At 65.1% G+C, this 18,882-nt stretch overlaps 1 protein-coding gene across 1 annotated transcript; it reads left to right on the forward strand.

Annotated features, from left to right (window-relative positions):
- Window positions 1–888: 888 nt before the first annotated feature.
- MED24 (mediator complex subunit 24) lies at window positions 889–18,026 on the forward strand. The gene is made up of 25 exons (XM_082779238.1): window positions 889–1,025; window positions 3,136–3,218; window positions 3,637–3,675; window positions 4,795–4,868; window positions 5,921–6,144; window positions 6,587–6,698; window positions 7,157–7,307; window positions 7,540–7,653; window positions 8,052–8,099; window positions 8,288–8,370; window positions 8,906–8,992; window positions 9,237–9,348; window positions 9,883–10,025; window positions 10,639–10,676; window positions 11,356–11,438; window positions 12,707–12,885; window positions 12,972–13,071; window positions 13,382–13,557; window positions 13,680–13,944; window positions 14,116–14,297; window positions 14,514–14,607; window positions 14,944–15,043; window positions 16,939–17,016; window positions 17,179–17,327; window positions 17,772–18,026. The coding sequence occupies exons 1-25, from the start codon at window positions 896–898 to the stop codon at window positions 17,886–17,888; spliced, it is 2,961 nt and encodes a 986-aa protein (XP_082635364.1). The 5' UTR covers window positions 889–895; the 3' UTR covers window positions 17,889–18,026.
- The last annotated feature ends 856 nt before the right edge of the window (window positions 18,027–18,882 follow it).

The following is an 18,882-nucleotide window of genomic DNA, read 5'->3' on the forward strand; positions in this document are numbered from 1 at the left end:
CCTGTAGGCCCCTGGGGGGCTTTGCCCCACTGATGGGGATTCAATGGGGGGGTTGAGGGGCTCAGGGCCCCCTCCCGTGGTGTGCAGCCCCCCCCCCCGGGCACCCACTCCCCATCTGCCCGTTGCCATGGCGATGGGCGGCGGGAATCGGGTGTTTTTGGGCTGGTTTTGGCGCAGCCGGGGAGGGGGCGGCTGCTGCGGGGTGCTGCCAAGGCGGGTGGGTGCGGGCACGGCTGGGGGGGGCGCGGGGGGGGCCGAGTGTGCACGGGGGGGCTGTGCACACTTGCACACGCACACGCCTGTCCCTGCACACGCAGGCAGCCCCCTGCTTGTCTGCACCCAAGCTCACACGCTTGTGCACAAACCCCCGCATGCACCAAGGCAGCACACCCCCAGGCAGCTGTGCACACCCTTGCACACCCTTGCACACCCTTGCACACCCATGCACACCCTTGCACACCCATGCACATCCTTGCACAACCGTGCACACCCTTTGCACGCTCACACACGCACGTCCTTGCTGCACTGCTGCTGTTGCACGCCCACCCTGTATTTGCACCCCCTGTGTGCACACCCCACGCCTTTGCACATGGTGCTTGCACGCCTTCAGGGCTTGCACGTTTGCAACCCTGCTTGCACCCCCCGTGCTTGCACCCCCCGTGTTTGCACGCCCAGCAGATGCACGCCGCTTTACCCCCCCTCCCAACCGAACTACATCTCCCAGCAGCCCCCGCGCCCCGCCGCCTCCCGCCGCCCAATCAGCGCGCGGCTTGCTGGCGGGCGCCAAGATGGCGGTGCCCAGCCGCTGAGGGCGGCGGGCGGCAGCCTCAGGGCCTCCCCCCCCCCCGGTACCGGTCTGCGGGACCCCCCCGGGACCCCCCCCCCAAACGGCGCCATGAAGGTGGTGAACCTGAAGCAGGCCCTGCTGCAGGCCTGGAAGGAGCGCTGGAGCGACTACCAGTGGGCCGTCAACATGAGGCGCTTCTTCCCCCGGGGGGCGACCTGGGACATCCTCAACCTGGCAGGTGGGGGGGGGTGGGGGGTAAAGGGGGGGGTGGGGGGGTGAGGAGGGGGTGGGGGGGGGATGGGGGGGATGGGGGAAGGCTGAGGGGATGGGGAAAGGGGGGTGGGGGTAGGCCTGGGGGATGGGGGAGGGATGGGGGGGTGGGGAAGGGGCTGGGGGGATGGGGATAGGGGTGGGGAAGGGGCTGGGGGTGGGCTGGGGGGTGGGGGAAGACTGGGGGGGATGGGGTAAGGGGGCTGGGGGTAGGCTGGGGGGTTTGGGGGGGATGGGGGAAGGCTGGGGGGTTGGGGAAGAGGCTTTGGGGACGGGGACAGGGATGGGGAAGGGGCTGGGGGGGCGCTGGAGGGGCCTGGGGAAGGCTGGGGGGCTGGGGTAAGGGGGGTGAGGGAGTGGGGAAGGGGCTGGGAGGACAGGGCTGGGGAAGGGGCTGGGGGGGCCTGGGGGGCTGGGGGAAGGCTGGAGGGACGGGGAAGGGGGCTGGGGGTGGGCTCGGGGGGCAGGGGAAGGCTGGGGAAATGGGGAAGGGGTTGGGGGGGCTGGGAAGGGGCTTTGGGGACAGGGACAGAGACAGGGAAGGGGCTGGGGGGACAGGGACGGGGATGGGGAAGGGGCTAGGGGTGGGCTGGGGGGTGGGGGAAGACTGGGGGGGATGGGGAAAGGCTGGGGGGACCAGGGGATGGGGACAGGGACTGGGCTCTGTGCCTCAGTTTCCCCCACCGAAGGGCCTGGCACTGCCCCCACCCCCCCAAAAAGGCCCCTTCCCGCCCCCGCTTATCGGGATTTCTTTTCCTTGTCCCTACTCAAGGGCGTTTGCCCCGAGCCCTGCCAGCCGGTGCCTGCGGTGCGGCGCGGTTTAGAGATTTTCCACCTTTTTCTGCCCGTTTTAGGAACGTGGGAGCTTTGTTTTCCTGCGCAGGGGCACGGGGTTGGGAGCCTGGGACAAACAAAACCCCGAGCGCTGCCCGAGTGCTCGCTGCCTTGAAGGGAAGCTTCCCCTCACCCCGCTGGGGTGGGGAATCGAGCCCCACTGGGTCCTATTTTTCCTCCTTTTTTTCCCTACCTGTATTTTTTTTAGCAGCCGTGGTTGTGGGGTGGCCCAGGGGGGCTCGGATTTGCCGGGTGCCAGCCCCTCAGCTTCCCACCGACCGCTCAGCAGCGATCAATCCCCACAATTTCCAGAAAAATGGGGTTTCTCCTCACCACCTCTCAGCCCCTCTGCTGGGCTCGTTAGCCCACGACTCCCCCACGACGAGGACGGGGCCGGATCCGGATCCTGCCCGGCTGGCAGGCTGCCCCCTCCCCAAAGCCTCACGCCTTTCAAATTTCGACTACAAAAGCAGAAAAACCTGGCACGGGCGGCCCGAATCACGGCCGGGCTCGGCAAATGTGCGCTGACAACGCCTGCGGTGGGCACCAGCGCGCGGCCAGCTCCTCCTGGCACCCCCTGAGCCAGCGGGGAGGGGACGGCCACCAGCAGCCCTTCTGGCCCCGTTTGCAGCCTTCCACCAGCCCCCCAGGTGTCTCCTGCAGCCGGGACCCGGCTCGGTGCCACCTTTTTTTGGGGGGCCGCCTGCTTTGACCTACTTCGAGCCCGTGTCCGCAGCCCCGGGCTGGATTTTTGGGAGGTGCATCCCGCGCTCAAGCGGTCGATTCAAGGCTCGGCTGAGCAGATGGGGTGGGCAGAGCCCCTCCAGCCTCCCTGGCCGGCCGCCAGCCGTGTGGGGCTCATCCTGGCCAAATGGGGCCGTTTGTGGTGTTTGTGGGGTGCCCGGAGTCCAGCCCCCGGTAGCAGGGCAGGAGCCGCGTGCTGGCGGCTGCCTGAGCCCCCCCCGGGCACGACGTGGGAGGAAGGGGAACGTTTTTTGGACAGCAGCAGGGGCTGGTTTGGGTCTGAGGTGCTCGGGAGAGCTGAGTTATTCAGGAAAAAGCAGAAAGGTTGAGGATTCTTTTGATTTTAGGGCAGAGCTGTCGTGGGTAACGAGGTTTCTGCCACCTTTTGGGGGGGGTGAGAGCAGAAACGAGGGCACGGTGCGGGTGTCCCCGTGCTGTGAGCGTGTCCCCACCGTGCTCTGCCTGACCCGGGACCTCCTGGCCCCGTTCTTTTCTCGCAGAGGCGCTGCTGGAGCAGGCGATGATCGGGCCGTCGCCGAACCCCCTCATCCTGTCCTACCTGAAGTACGCCATCAGCTCGCAGGTAATCGCCCTCCCCGCGCCGCAGACGCTGCTGGCTGTCACCTCACGGCCCCAATTAGCAGGCAGAGAGCTCGTGGGTGGCGGGCACACACCCCAAACGTCCCGTCTGCACCCCGCAGGCATCACCCCTGCCTGGGACGGGGCGGAGGGGGGCTCGGTGGGTGCCCCGGGCAGGGAGATTTCCGTAAATATTGCTGCCTGCTGCACGCGGGGTGGGGATCGTTGCCCTGAGAGCCTCCACGCTGCCTCCGTGCAGCGTTTTAACGTTTGTGTGAGACGAGGCAGCGCTCACCTCGAGCTGTCTGAGGGGATTTGTGTCGGGTCAGCGCCCCGGGGCCGTGCCCTGAGCTCTCCGTTCCTCAGCAACGAGCCCGGTGGCGCCCGCCCGGGCTCTCTCTCTCTCTCTGCTTCCTTCCTAGATGGTGTCCTATTCCACGGTGCTGATGGCCATCAGCAAGGTACGGCTCTGCCAGCTGCTCCCCGAGGGTTTTTCTCTTTACCTGAGAGCCGCCGATCCCTTCCCTGCCCCGCCGCTCTCCCCGAATATAGGTCAAGTGGAAAGTGACAGCCTGCGCTGAGTCAGCAGCGCGCCAGCCCCGTCGTGGCCCGCTGGGGACAGCCCTGATGGTGCTTCCAGGCACAAACACACGCTTCGTGGGTGCTAAAACCTCGTGTGGGGTGCCTGGTGGGCTCCTGCCCCACGGCACCTTTGTGTAAATCCCACCTGGGTGCTGGGAGCGGCTTCCCGAGGTGCTGGGCGTCCCCGTGCCACTGTGAGGGGGACGAGGACACCCCAGAAACGCGCCTGCTCGGTGTTTGGGGCTGCTCCGTGGGCTGCATCAAGCCCTCTACCCTCCCCAGGCCTCATCACATCACCCCCAGGTTTTTAGGGAGAGTTACAGAGAGGGGGGAACAATTTTCCTCCCCCCTCTTTGCGCTCACAAAGACGAGCAAAGCGCCGGTGGCCGCGTGGCATCATTTTGGGGCTCCGCACCCGACAGCGATTTCGGGGAGCCCCCTGGGCAGGGCCCGCTCCCCTCCAGGGCTGTCGGGGTGGCAGAGGCAGCGTACGGCCGGGCTGTGCCCGTCGGAGAAGCGCTGACCTTGACGGCAGCAGCTTCCTCCTTCAGAGCAGCGTGGGCTCGGCGCAGACCCGCGGGCCAGCTCCGGCCCGGCAGGGCGGCCCCATCTGCTCCGCCGAGATGTCAGCGGCGCCTCTGCCGTCCCCGCGGCCAGCCGGGCTGTTGGAGCTCCTTGCCAAGCCCCGCCGAGCCGGGGGTGGGCGCGGGGGGCTGGCACCGAGCCTCTGCTGCCTCAGCGGGGGGCTGCAAACGGAGCTCCGGGCCCCCGCGGCGCCTCGGGGAGGGCGGCTCACAAAACGCAGCCCGGTCCCCGCCGCCCCGCGCTCCCGGTGCTTTTGGCCACCCTGGATGGCCACGACCCAGCCAAGGGACAGCCCTGCCCCTGTTTCTGTTTATTTGGGTGTCCCACACTTGTTTTTTGGAAGTGCTGCAGCCCGGCACCCCCTTTTTTCCTCCTCCCCCCCTACTGAAATCCCTCCTTGTTCCCTGCTGCAGTTCGATGACTTCTCCCGGGACCTGTGCGTGCAGTCGCTGCTGGAGATCATGGACATGTTCTGCGACCGCCTCAGGTACAGCACGGCCCTGCCGTGACCCCCACGAGCCCCAAACTGATCTTGGGGTGCCCACCTTGGCCCTATTCCCCCTCCGGCTCCGTTCCCAAGCTGCTACCCCGGGCTGGGATGCCGTGTGAGTGCCAGCGTGGGCAGAGCAGGAGGGGGTCTGAAACCCCACCAACTGTGGGGTTTCAGAGCCTCTGCCACGACACTCCTGCCCGGCTTGGGTGGGTAGGGGTGGGTGTGAGCCCTGCAGCCTGTGGGTTTCTGTCCCCTTCTCTGTTTTGTTTCTCTTGTGTGGCCTCGGCGGCTTCCCAGGGCCCCGGCTGCCAGCGCTCTCCGTCCTGCCTGCGCTGCCCCAGGCGCTGCGTGCAGCTGCCTTGTTTTGCTTCGTGCTCTTCCGCTGGTGTCGCAGGGCCCAGGGGAGACCAGACAATTCAGGCCACAAAAAAAACAAAAAAAAACTTTTATAGAAAGCTGAGAAATCTTCCTGTTAACCCCTGCCAGCCTCTTCAGGGAGGCTGTGGGCGGGCGGGAGGCTGAAGGTAGCAGCTCTTCAATTACACGAGATGGAAGCAGCAGCGATGAATGTGCATCAGTCACAGATGTTAACAAGGAGCTGTTGCTGGCCAACTGCGGGGCTGGCCGCTTAATCCAGTTCCTGCCTAATCTGATCCTCCGCTTAATTTGATCAAAACTTCTGGCCCCGATGATTTGTGCATCAGGAGGGGAAAGCGCTCACCTCTCGAAACGCATTGATCAGCGCTCAGCCTCTCTTAGCAAGATAATTTGATTACGGGCTTGGAAAGTTTCCCTGCAGTTGAGTGGCCAGAGAGGAGCCTGCACTGGGCAGCCTTTTATTTTTATTTCCCCTGGCGTGGGGGAGAAGCTCGTGGGCTGAGCGGGTTGAGGTCTGCAGTGGGGGAGCCGGGAGGCAGCGGGCACGCCGGGCTGGGCGCGTGGGACGTGGTTTGGATCCCCAGGGTGCCCCGTTTCCGTGCCTTGGGCTCACTGGGGGCTGCAGCTTGGCCCAGGGTGAGCACGGTTCCGTTTTCTCCCCTTGCCAGCTGCCACGGCAAGGCCGAGGAGTGCATCGGGCTGTGCCGGGCGCTGATGAGTGCCCTCATCTGGCTCCTGCACTGCGCCGCCTTCTACGCCGAGAAGGTGAAGGAGGCGCTGGAGCAAGCGGCAGCCGAGAGCCAGCTGAAGATGTGTTTGGAGCGGCTGGAGAAAATGCTGGGCAGCACCAAGAACCGCGCCCTGATCCACATCGCCAAGCTGGAGGAGACCTGTACGTCCCTGCCCATGGCCCCGGGGAGCTGCCACCTCCCCTTCCTCCTGCCCAGCTCCTGCCGCATTGTCCCCGTGGCTCGCAGCCCCGTTGCTGTCACCGTCTCCTCCTTGGCTCCGTGCCACCCCCTGCCCCCTCCCCTCCTCGCTGCCCTTGGCGGAGGAGCAGAATTAATGCCAAGGCTGCGGGAGCCGTTCCCGGGCGCGCGGCGGGTCCTGAGCTCTGCCAGCCCTCCTGGCACAGCCCCGCGCCTCCTCTCGGTCCCCGTGCCTGGCCAAGAGGCCGTGCCAGGGAGCTGCTGGCCTGCACGCAGCCCCCCCCCCCCCGCAGCCCGGGCGTGCAGAGGTGTGCAGACTGCAGCCCTCTGTGTGTCAGAGCCAAGCTGCTGGCTCCTCGTCCTGTCCCCGTCCCCCTCCAGCCAACGCCTGCCCTCTCTCTGCAGCCTCGTGGAGCAGCGTGGAGCAATCCCTCGTCAAGCTGGGGGAGAGCCTGAGCAGCCTCACAAACTCCCCCCTGCGAAGCCAGGCTGACGACTGCATCTCCCTCATCAAGAGGTAGCTCCGCGCCGCTGTCCTCGTGGGTTTGGAGGGTAAAAAGGGGGCTGAGCCCTCCTCCTGCCTCTCCCCACGCTGGCTCCCTGCCTTCCTGTCCCTTTCCGGCTCTGGCTCTTGTGCCGGCAGTGGGCTGGGGCTGGAAGTAGTAGGAAAGGGGACAGGGACTGGTGACCTGCCACCAAGGAATCCTACAGGGCTCCTGGGGCCATCCCTCAGCGGCTCCAGCGTGGGCAGAGCTGTCCCTGTCCTGTGTGCCCCAGGAGGTGCTTCCAGGCCCTGAGGTGTGGCGAGGGGACTTGGACGTGCCCAAAGGCTCTTGTGCAGGGCAGGGGACAATCCCCTGTGGCGACCACAGAGGTCTGGGGCTTGGCCGGGAAGGGAAAATGGGACAGGAGGAGCAAGGATCCGACCCCACAAGGCTCCGGTAACCCTGCGTTATCATCTTCCCCCCTCCCCAGCATCCCCACCATGCTCTCGGTTCACTCGGAGCAGCTGAACAAGACCGGCTTCCCCACCGTGCACGCCGTGGTGCTGCTGGAGGGCACCATGAACCTCACGGGAGAGACCCAGCCGCTGGTGGAGCAGCTGATGATGGTGAAGAGGATGCAGGTACACACGTGGCACCCCCTGCTCCCGCTCGGGGCGGCCTGGGGGGACGTGGAGCAGGGCCTTGCGGGGCGAGGAGGGGGCTGATCCTGGTCCGAGGACGTGGGGAAAGCTGAGGGGGGGACGTGTGAGCTCGTCAGCAGCTTTGCAGGGGGTGCAGGGCTTGGCTGCGGTCGGGGGAGTCGCGTTATTGTTCTCCCAGCACTCGGGGGGGTCCTGTCCGTGTGCCCCGCAGCGCATCCCCTCCCCGCTCTTCGTGCTGGAGATCTGGAAGGCCTGCTTCGTGGGCCTCATCGAGTCCCCGGAGGGCACGGAGGAGCTCAAGTGGACGGCCTTCACCTTCCTGAAGGTAGGACCTAGCCCCAGGGGGGCGCCCGGTGCCCCCAGCTCCTCCCTTTCCCTGCTCTCTTGGCCCTGCTCAGCACCAAAACCCGGCACAGCGACCAGTCCTGACCCCCGGTGTGCCCCTCGGGGGCCCCCGCTCGCCCCATCGGGACAATGTGAGATGGCTGAGCCTGCAGGCAGCCCTCCTGCAGCCTCCTTTTCAGCCCAGCCCCACTTTATTTTTCCTGGGACGTGGTTGGGGAAACGTGGGGCCTCTGAAGGATGCCACAGCCAGCTCCGGGCTCAGCGGCGGGCAGACAAAAGGGATCTGTGTGTGATTCCAGGCCTTGACACACGCTCGGCCTGTGCCGTGCTCCTCTGCAGCCTGTCTGTCGGTCACATCGCTCCCCCCGTGTCTTTCAGATCCCCCAGGTCCTGGTGAAACTCAAGAAGTACCCCCAGGGGGACAAGGTGAGGCTTGGGGGCCCTTGGAGCTGTCGGCAGCGTCGCGTGCGAGCGGACAGTGCTTGTCCTGCCCGTGCTGGTGCCCGGCCAAAGCTGGGCGAGGGTGGCTGGGGTGGGAAAAAGGGGCTGGGAGGGAAGGGCAAGGCTGGTGCCAGCCCTCCCAGGAGCTGAGCGCTCGCCTCTGTGCACGGCAGGATTTCACCGAGGACGTGAACTGCGCCTTCGAGTTCCTTCTGAAGCTGACCCCGCTGCTCGACACGGCCGATCAGCGATGCAAGTGAGTGCCTGCGTGCCCTGGGCTTGCTGGCAGCACTGCGAGCCCGTGGCCGGCCTGTCCCCCAACCCCTTTTTGCCCCCAGCATGGCCGCGGGGAGCTGCGCTCTGGGCTGCTGGGGCAGCTCCGTGCGAGGCTTTTCCTCGTAGAAGACAAAAGGCTCCATTGCTGCTCTGCTGCCTTCTTCCCGAGGCTGTGGTGCTGCCAAATGAGCAAGGCAGCGAGTGTCTGACAGCTGATTCACGCGGCGGTGATGCTTTGTGATCTCTGGAGCTGCTTCCAGCCCTGCAGCCCCCCTCCGAGGGCTTGGAGCAGAGGCAGGAGGACAGCTCGGGAGTCCTCGCTGCTCGCTGTGTCCGGGAGGCTCCAGGCCTGGCTTTCAAAGGATTGCCTGGCTCTGTCCTGCCCTTTTTGGGTGGCGGGGAGGTCTGGCACCGCTGCTTTGCCCCCCCCCTGCCCCGTGTCCCTGCCAGGGCAGTGGGAACACCGTCTCTTGGGCTCACGCTCTCCTTTTTTTTCCTCTCTCTCTCTCTTCCAGCTGCAACTGCATGAGTCTGCTCCTGCAGGAGTGCAGCAAGCAGGGGCTGCTCTCGGAGGCCAACATGACCAACCTGATCGACAAACGGTAGGGCCCCTGCCAGAGCCTGGGTGACCAAGCAGGGTTTTGGGGTCTCACCACCCTCCTCGTGGGGTGCAGGAAGGTCTGGCTGTGGTGCTGCTGGCTGACCTGGAGGGGGCTGAGGCTTTGCTTTCGGTGCCAGCCAGCTCAGGGCAGAGCCTGGCCCCTCCGAGTGCTGCCCTGAGGCGGTGGGGGGAGAAGGGCAGCGCCCCCCTTCCTGCTCAGCACCCCTTTTTTTGTGGGTCCCCAGGATGGCGGACAGGGAGCACGCCCCGCACCTGAAATCGGCCGAGAACGCCAACATCCAGCCCAACCCCAGGCTCATCCTGAGGGCCGAGCCCACTGTCACCAACATCCTGAAGGTGCGTCCCCCTCCTGCCTGGGTGCTGCCCGCCACCCAGAGCCTGCTTCTAGCTTCTAGCTCCCAGCCTTGTCGCAGTCCCTGCCGTGCCAGCTCGGAGCTCTGGAGCTCTGGAGCTCCCCTCCTCCTTCCCTGGAAGCTGGAGGAGCTGCCAGGCAGCGCGATGCAGTCGGTGGTGCCAGCAGCCCGAGCCCAGCCGCTCCCCCGCGTGCATTTCCCCCCTCCTGAGGGACTCCCCTCGTCCCTGCGTCACTCCCGCTGCTGCATTCCCTCCTGAAGACGTTTTGCTGCCGGTTTTGCTGCCCCTGCCTGCTGCAGCTCTGCTCTGTGTGGGAGCTGCCGTGCCCCACAGAGCCTGGGGGTGCCGGGGGTGCCCCCCAGCCCTGCAGGGAAGCCTCACGGGATGGCTCTGGCAGCCGGTCAGCCCTGCCCCTATGGCTGGAGCTTTGTTGCTGCTCTGTAACTTGCCTTCCTCGTGACTTCTTTCCTCCCTTTTTACCTTTTTTCTTCTTTTTTTTCTTTTTTTTTTCTGTAGACCATGGATGCGGACCACTCCAAATCCCCCGAGGGCTTGCTGGGGGTCTTGGGTCACATGCTATCTGGGAAGAGCCTGGACCTGCTGCTGGCGGCGGCAGCAGCAACGGGAAAGCTGAAATCCTTTGCTCGGAAGTTCATCAAGTGAGTGTCCACCTGGCTGACTCCATCCCCGAGGGCTGGGGTGAGCGGGCAGCCCCCAGCCTCTGCCCCAGAGCCTTGTGCCTCGGCCGTGCCGCCCTTCCTCCTCTGTTCCTTCCATGCTTGAGGCTGGATTTGCCTCTGGCCTGGATTCTGATCCAGGGGAGCCCTTTGGTTTTGGGGAAGCCGTCCCTACAGCACTCCCCCTCCTTTGTAAAGGGGGCATGGTATCAAAGCAAAGCTGCTTTGAGGCTCAGGTGAGATTTGGAAGCAGCAGCACAGCCCCAGCTCCAAGGTGCTACTCTGTGTGTGCCCACAGTCCCCAGGCACCCGTGTCCTGGTTAGAGCACCCCCCCCAGCACGCCTGGGGGCTGCGTGACGCCCCCTCACCCACCCTGGGGGGCAGCTGGAGCAGCACCAGCCCGGCTGGGTGCACGGCACCACTGCAGGGTGCAGCCTGGTGCGGCCGTGATCCCTACATCTGGGGTCCCTGCCTGTCTGGGGGATGGGGAGGGGGCTGATTGAGTTAATGCTAACGATGGTGATGCTAATGATGGTGATGCTAACGATGGTAACGCTGCTAACGCCTCACTGTGGCTCTCTCTGCCCCCTCCAGGCTGAACGAGTTCACCAAGCACATCAGCGGAGAAGGCTGTAAGTGTGCATGCATCCGTCTGTGGGGTGGTGCAGGCTCTGCTTCCCCCCCCTGCTGCGTTCTGGGACACTTTGGGGGCCCAGGGGGTCCCCGATGGGTGAAGCTGGGGCTGGCTGCGGTGCCGGGGCAGCGAGGGGCTGCTGGCAGGAGCACGGCACGGCCACGTGGCCGGGTGCCAGCGGGGATTCGGGCTCCTGCTGCCCCTCGGGTCCCAAAAGTGTGTCTGTCCCAAAAGCAGGGTGCTCCCCGTTGGGGGGGGGGAAGCAGCTCCCTCGTCCCCAGCCCCTGGGGCCCCTCGGGGCCGGCCCTGCCCCGGCTCCTTCCCTGGAAGGGGTGATGTGTCAGCACGGTGCCCGAGATAAGGACTCTGACTGCGTTTGCGTGGTGATTAAAACACGTTGAGTGCTCTGACCTTCCACAGCACCGAGGAGGGAGCCCGGGGTTGGGTTGGGGCTGTCAAATGGAGGTCAAAGCTGTTCTGGGAGCCTGAACTGGGGCAGGCAGGGGTGAGGGGAGCGCCTGGCGTGTCCCCCGGAGCCCTCATCGCCGCACAAACACCTGGGGGTTAGAAAAGCACCCCGGGAGGAGGCAGAGCCCTGGCCCTCGAGCTCTCAGGGCCGCCTGTCTGCCTCCCCATGCTGCGGGAGCTCCCTGAGGTCTTTGTTTTTCATTCCCCAGCCAAAGGAGCCTCCGTCCGGGCCCTGCTGTTCGACATCTCATTCCTCATGCTGTGCCACGTGGCCCAGACCTACGGCTCGGAGGTGAGCGCCCCGCACCCCCGGGGAGTGGGGCTGGGGGGGCAGCGCTGGGGAACCGACCTTGAGAGAGGGGCAGCCTCGGTCCTGCAGCCTCCAGCCTCCTCTAGTGGCCGTGCCACCGTCCCCAGGGCCTTGTCACCGTCCCCAAATCCAGCAGTTGCCCCTCTGGCAGCTCCCTGCTGTGTGTGGGTGAAGTGCCTGGCACGATTCCTCCCCCCGGGGCAGCCAGAAATATGTAAAGTGATGGAGTGGGGGTGTCACAGCATTCCCCAGGACTCAGGACTTTCATTTGTGCCCCCCCTTTTTGATACCAGGGGCTGGCTCCGATCTCCCCGGCCTTTTTCCAGCCTTGCCACCCCCCCAAGCCCTGCACAATTTGGCTCTGGCTGCTGTGGGGGGGGGGCCGAGCTGAGCGTCAGCCCTCCCCTGGCAGAGGAGGAACTCGCAGCCTCCCTCAGGAAACGGTCCTTGGGTTGCATGAAAATTTTCCCCATTTCGACATCTGCTGAGAGGTGAAACGATACCGAAACACCAGGAACGTGGAGAAAGGAGGGAAAAATCCAAAGGGGGGGGGAGCTGCCTGGCCGGCCCCGGGGGGGGAAAAAAGGGGGAGTCCAGGCTGGAGGCAGCCCGCAGCGGATGTGCCCGGGGCTCTCTGCTGAGGTCTCAGCCCCCGGCCCAGCCCGGAGCGACTTTTCCTGACCAGCTGCTGCCGAACAGATGTGCAAATGTGCAAAGCTTTTGTCAAAAATAGCCTCCCTTGGGTGTCGGAGGGCTGGAGGGAGGAAGCAGCGGACGGGATTCCCAGCTCGTGTCCCCCCCCCCGGGAGCGCTCGCAGCTGGCTGCCAGCTGGGCCGCGCATCCCGGAGCCGTGGGGCAGCCGACCCCGGTGCTGGGGAGCCCGAGCAGGGCTCAGAGGGGTGGGAGATGAATGATCTGTGCTCTGCAGGGCACGGTGACCCTGCTGTCATGCTCACAGCCCCTCGGGACTGGCCCTGTGCTGGCATCTCCCCGAGGGATGCTGCAGGACTGGAGACGGGCCGTGGTGCCGGCACAGTGCCGTGGAGAGGGGGGCAAAACACAGCCTGTGGACTGGAAACCAGTGCTGCACTGGTGCTGCCCGGTGCCTGCCTCTCTGCAGCCGTGGGGCTGTGCTGCTTCCCCAGCCACGAGCTCCCCGGGGTGGGGGGATCCTCCCCAGGGGTTGGGGGTCTCTCCAGGCGGGGTCCCTGCAGGGCGCGGGGCAGACCCGGGGCCGCTTCCCTTGCAGGTGATCCTGTCGGAGTCGAGCCCGGCGGGCGAAGTGCCCTTCTTCGAGACCTGGATGCTGACCTGCATGCCCGAGGAGGGCAAAATCCTCAACCCCGACCACCCCTGCTTCTGCCCCGACTCCACCAAGGTGGAATCCCTGGTCGCCCTCCTCAACAACTCCTCCGAGATGAAGCTGGTGTAAGGGCTCGGCCCGCGGGGAGGCGCCGGGAGGGGAGCAGCAGCTTTGGGCAGGTGCCTGACCCCGCTGCCTCTCTCCCCGGCAGGCAGATGAAGTGGCACGAGGCCTGTCTGAGCATCTCGGCCGCCATCCTGGAGATCCTCAACGCCTGGGAGAACGGCGTGCTCACCTTCGAGTCCATCCAGGTGGGTCCGGTGGGAGTGGGGTGCAGGGCTTGGAGGAGGAGGGCTTGGTTTTGGGCAGTTTTGGGTTCCCCTGTCCTCCTGCCCCCAGTGCTGCTGCAGTCACTGCAGAGCTCAGTGGCCGCTTAGTGGCTTGCGTGGGGAACTGCTGCGGCCCTTTTGGCATCACCCTTTTGGGGGCTGTGGGGTTGGCGGGGGCAAATTCACCCCACGGAGGGGAAAAGGCTCGGACTCTGCCCTGGGAGGCGATGCGCAGGCTTCACCCCAGCATCCCTACACCTGTGCCATCCCCCTCCGCTCCCTTCTCCTGCAGAAAATCACGGACAACATCAAGGGGAAGGTGTGCAGCATGGCCGTGTGCGCTGTGGCCTGGCTGGTGGCCCACGTCCGCATGCTGGGCTTGGACGAGCGGGAGAAGTCTCTGCAGATGATCCGGCAGCTGGCCACCCCGCTGTACGGCGAGAACACGCTGCAGTTCTACAACGAGCGGTGAGCCTGGCTCGCAGCACGCCCCGTGCTGGCCCCTCTTCCCCTCCCTTTGCTTCCCAGAGCCCGCCTGATCCTGTTTTTTTTGTTTTTTTTTTCTCTCTCTTTCTCTCTCTCGGCCACAGCGTGGTGATCATGAGCTCCATCCTGGAGCACATGTGCGCCGACGTCCTGCAGCAGACGGCCACGCAGATCAAGTTCCCCTCCACGGGCATGGACACCATCCCCTACTGGAACCTGCTGCCCCCCAAAAAGCCCATCAAGGAGGTGCTGACCAGCATGTTCACCAAGGTGCTGGAGAAGGGCTGGGTCGACAGCCGCTCCATCCACATCTTCGACACCCTGCTGCACATGGGGGGCGTCTACTGGTTCTGCAACAACCTGGTCAAGGTATGGGGTGCAGCAGGGAGGTGGCCGTGACCTCCAGGGCTGAGTTTGGGTGTCCAGCTCAGTGCTGCTGGGTCTTGCCCGTGCTCTGGTGGCGGTCCTGAGCGCAGGAGATGAGCGGGGAAGGGTCTGGCCTTACCCCTGCCCCCCTCAGCCCTGCCCTGTGCCTCGCAGGAGCTGCTGAAGGAGACGAGGAAGGAGCACACGCTGCGGGCCGTGGAGCTGCTCTATGCCATCTTCTGCCTGGACATGCAGCAGCTGACGCTGACCCTGCTGGGTCACATCCTGCCCAACTTGCTCACGGACTCCTCCAAGTGGCACACCCTCATGGACCCGCCGGGGAAGGCGCTGGCCAAGTAAGCCCTGGTGCTGTGCTCGCTGTCCCCGTTGGGGCACGTGGGCCTGTTTGTGGGGACGGGGAGATACTCCGGGGGCTTGGGTTGTCCCGAGAGGGGCTCAGCACCCCAATTCCCCCCCCCTGGCCTCAATACGGGGCTGGCAGGAGCTGCTGGCTCCCACCACCAGCCGTGTGGGATGGTGGCAGCTCCGCAGCACCCCTGCTCTGTCCCCAGGCTCTCCGTGTGGTGCGCCCTGAGCTCCTACTCCTCCCACAACAAGGGCCAGGCGTCCAGCAGGCAGAAGAAGAGGCACCGGGAGGATATCGAGGTGCGTCCGACACCGAGCGGGGTTTGCTCGGAGGCGCTGTGCGCCCGAGGATGGGAGCTGGATGGGAGGTGACTGGGAGGAGGAGGGGAGCTGCTGGGACCGAGCTCCCCACGCAGGTCCGCGGGGCTGGCTGAGGTTTGGTCCCTTGACCTCGGGATGCAGGGATTTCCCTTCTCTTTTCTGGGAAAGGGGGGGGATTGTAAGGGGGTGCTCAGTACGGGGCTGGCCCAGGCTGAGTCACTCGGGGTGAACCGAGAGCGCAGTCCTGCAGGGCCTGGGAGGGGGTTATGGGCCCCGCAGAGGGGCTGCTGGGGCTGATCCCCTTTTGTCCCCCAGGACTACATCAGCCTGTTCCCGCTGGACGACACGCAGCCCTCCAAGCTCATGCGCCTGCTGAGCTCCAACGAGGAGGACTCCAACATCCTCTCCAGCCCCAGTAAGTGCAGGCGGGGAGGGCTGCTCCCGGGGAAGGCTCCGTGCTTCCCCGCCACTCATTTCTGGGTGTGAGACATGCTTGGGTGCAGAAACACTTCCCAAGAGGGCCAAGTGCTCTCGAAGGGAGCGGGGAGGCTCCCTGCTCCCCTCTCCACCTTTCCAGAGCCTTGTGCCGCTGCCAGCAGGCGGGCAGGGTGCGTGCCAGTCCCTTTGCTGCCAGGATGGGCCCGCAGCAGAGTTTGACATAACACAGGGTGTTTTGAGAAGATGCAGAGCACTTTGGTGTGTTCTGTTGGGTTCCCGAGGAGCTTTTTGCTCCGAAAGGTCAAGCTTCTGACTTCTCTGATGACAACAGCTTAGGAAAGGTGATGACATTACACTTTCCCTCCGCGACGGTGCCACCTAACCCCGTGCCGGACACACGAGGGGCTCGGGGAGGTTTTTGTTCAAACCCCATCACCCCTTGGCCAGCCTGTGTGGGACCGGAGACCCCGATGTCACCGTCCCAGCAAGATTGAGAGGTGACGTTTCTCTTTGTGACTAAATCCTGAAATTCCACTGTTATTAACAAGGCAAGTGGAGCTGATGAGTCCCTTCGGGGATGTCTCCGCAGCCCCTGGCGCGGCGCTGCGGGTTGCGACAGCCCCGGCGGGGGGGACCCGAGTCCTCCTGCCCGAGGGCTGCATGCAGCGAGGCCGTTTTCGTGTCCGGGCGGTGAGTCAGGATGCTCCCTGGTCATTGTTCCACCCCGATGCCCTGGTCCCAGCCCCGCTCTTTGTTTGCCAGTTTTCAACACAGTGATAACCTGTGGTTTTTCGCTGGTTTCGCCGCTGTTGAAATGTGGGCTTTTCCCTTTATATCACGATCTTTTTTTAACTTTTTGGTGCGGTTCCACCTCTTTCCAGTGACATTCAGGACTTTTTTTCGGGCTGTTTGCTGTAGCGATGTGGAAATCCTGCTTCCTGCAGCAGCCGCACAACTCGTGATTCCATGAGAAAAGTGGGGGAGGGCTTGCTTTTTTGGGTGAGCATCCCACTTTGGGTCCTGCTGGCATTGTCAGCAGCTACATTTCAGGGCCAGCTCAGGATCCTGACCCTCCGAGCCCGCTGCAGGAGGTGCCACCAAGCAGGGGGGGGGACACCCAGCGGTGCCTCTCAGCGCGGGTCACGCAGATCCCCTTGGCATGCCTGGGTTGTGCTGCTCATCCATCGGTCACGCCTTGGCTCTCCGCTAGCTAAAATTCTGCCCCGAGAGCGAGCTTCCAGCGCTGCCGTGCAGCTGTTGAACATCTGGCTCGCTCCACCCAGCTGGCAGCACGCACGGGACGGATCACGCTGGCGTTGCGTGGCCGGGGGCAGCGCGCCGCTCGCTTCTCCCGAGCGTGACCTTGCGGTAACTCCGCTCGTGCCCCGGCGAAGCGTCAGGCTCGAGTCACTGCGACGCTGACACCCCCAGCGGGGAGGCACACTCACGCTCGCACAGTCACACGTGTGCAGCATCGCTCACGCTCGCCCCTCGGGGCTGTCGTTGCACTCGGTCAGACTCGGAATGAATGCGACTTGTGCAAGAGCGAGGCCCGGTGACACATCCCGGGCTGCTCCGTCACGCCTGGGGCTGGCGTGTGCGGGCAAGTGCCCGGGCAAAGCGGGATGGTGACAGAGCCCCTCAGCCTCCTGCGCATCCCCTGGGTGCCCGAGCAGCAGGGGCTGCTTGTTAAATGTGGAGGGTACCAAGCACCGTGCCCCCAACCTCCCCTTCTCTTGAGGGGTGGCTCGGAGGAGAGCCCGGAGGCTGGGAGCTCTCGAGGGCTCAGCGCTGGCTGTGGAGGGCACCTTGGCACAGCTGAGGGCTGTTCCAGCCTCCCCCCAGCCTGACGCACGTTCTCCTCCCCAACAGACCGCTCGATGAGCACCTCGCTGTCCGCCTCCCAGCTCCACACCGTCAGCATGAGGGACCCCCTGAACAGGGTGCTAGGTAATGTGGGGCCGGATCCTGCCCACGGGGCCTGGTTATGGGGTGGGTCCTGCTGTGCCCAGACACCAGCGGGGACACACAGGGGCCTCGGGTCACCCCAGCCGTGTCCCTGGCCTCCCTGAGCCTACACAACCTCTGATATTCAGTGCCCTGTCTCCCCAGCAAACCTCTTCCTGCTCATCTCCTCCATCCTGGGGGCCAAGACGGCTGGCACCCACACCCAGTTCGTGCAGTGGTTCATGGAGGAGTGCGTGGACTGCCTGGAGCAGGGCAGCCGCGGCAGCATCCTGCAGTTCATGCCTTTCACCATGGTGAGTCCCACCCCGGGGGCGCTTCTCCCCGCTCGCAGGGTGCTCGGGTGCTGCCCCACGGGACGGGAGGGCACGTTCAGGGCATGGGGAGAGCACCGGGGGTAGCTCGAGGTGCTGGTTTGAGCAAACGAGGCTCTGCTGTTTGTTCTCCCCCTATTTCCCTGCTCCCGTGGCTCCACGCTCGGTGCTGACAGACCAGGGATGAGCTCCAGCTCTGTCCCCAGCTCCCTGCAGCCCTGGGCTCTGCCTGCACTCGGGGACAACCCAGCCTTGGCTCCGGGGGAAGCAGGAGGGCGATGGTGATTTAAGCTTTGGGTTCTCACGAGCGTGCGCTCCCCGGCCTCCTCGGCCAGCCCCGGGGCTCTGGCGTGAGCCCAGCCACCGGCCTCTCATCTCTGCCGTGCTGCCCTGAGCCAATTTGTGTTCCTCCTCTTCCCCCTGCAGGTTTCAGAACTGGTCAAAGTGTCCACCATGTCCAGCCCCAAGATCGTCCTGGCCATCACGGATCTCAGCCTGCCCCTGGGGCGCCGCGTCGCCGCCAAGGCCATTGCGGCACTGTGAGCGGAGCCCGTCCCTTGTGCCCGCACGGGAGGGGAGGCAGCAGGGCAGCTGCTGGGAACCCCACGGGGCTGGGACACCCAGAACAGGTCCCCCCGTCACCGCAGGCTGGGCTGGGCACTGCCCAGCTTGGGGGCAGAGCTGGAGGCAGCGGGGACTGCCGTGGCACCAGGGACTTCCCTCCGTGTTCGGCATCCTCGTGCTGGGCTTTCAGAGACGGAGACGCCCCCGCTGCTTTTGTTTTCGTTTTCTAATTTCATTCATTCCTTTTGTAGAATCAGGCTTTGCCTCGTTTCTCGCTGGTTTTCTGAGGGTTTTCTCAGCCTGAAGGGGGGCAGAGGCTGAGGCAGGACCTCGCTGGAGGGAGGGCAGAGCAAGTGGCTGATGCGCGCTCGCTCTTTTCCCTCACCCCGGCCGAGAGCTGAGGTCAGCTCTGAACTGAGCACAGCTTCAGCAGCGCACAGCAGCCCTCAGGCTCCTCGCAGGGTGCAGGTGATTCATGAGCAGAGGTCTGGCGCTGCTAAATGATGATTCAGGTGCAGCCTCTGGCTCTGGAGGTCCCCGTGGTGCTGCTGGTGAGGGTGGAAGGGGCAGGATCCGTCCCCTGTTCTCCCCCAACCTTTGCTGCTGGGGCACCCCGTGCCCCCCTTGCTGACCCATAGCTCTGGATGCTGGGGGAGTTTAAATCAGAGCTCTCAGAGAAAAAAGGGAGACCGGGGGCTGCCCTGGCTCTGGATCTGCCCCTGAGGGTCTCAGCCCCCCGCCCTGCCCCCGGGGAAGCTGGGGATGGCGTTGGGGTGCCGCAACCGCCTTTTCCTCGTGGTGGAGGGCTGCCTGCAGTCGTGCAGCTGGGTGGAGCGGGGATGCTTTCCTGCCTCGCTGTAAGCTGCAAGCAAATTCCTGTTGGAAATTCCTCCACGTGAGCATGAGTTCACCCCGCGTCTCCCACCAGGAGCGTGGCACCAGGCGGCCAGTGAGTAACGGGGGCCGGGAGCGG

This window comes from Aythya marila (genome assembly GCF_965140915.1).
Source record: "Aythya marila genome assembly, chromosome: 25".
Classification (NCBI taxonomy): domain Eukaryota; kingdom Metazoa; phylum Chordata; class Aves; order Anseriformes; family Anatidae; genus Aythya; species Aythya marila.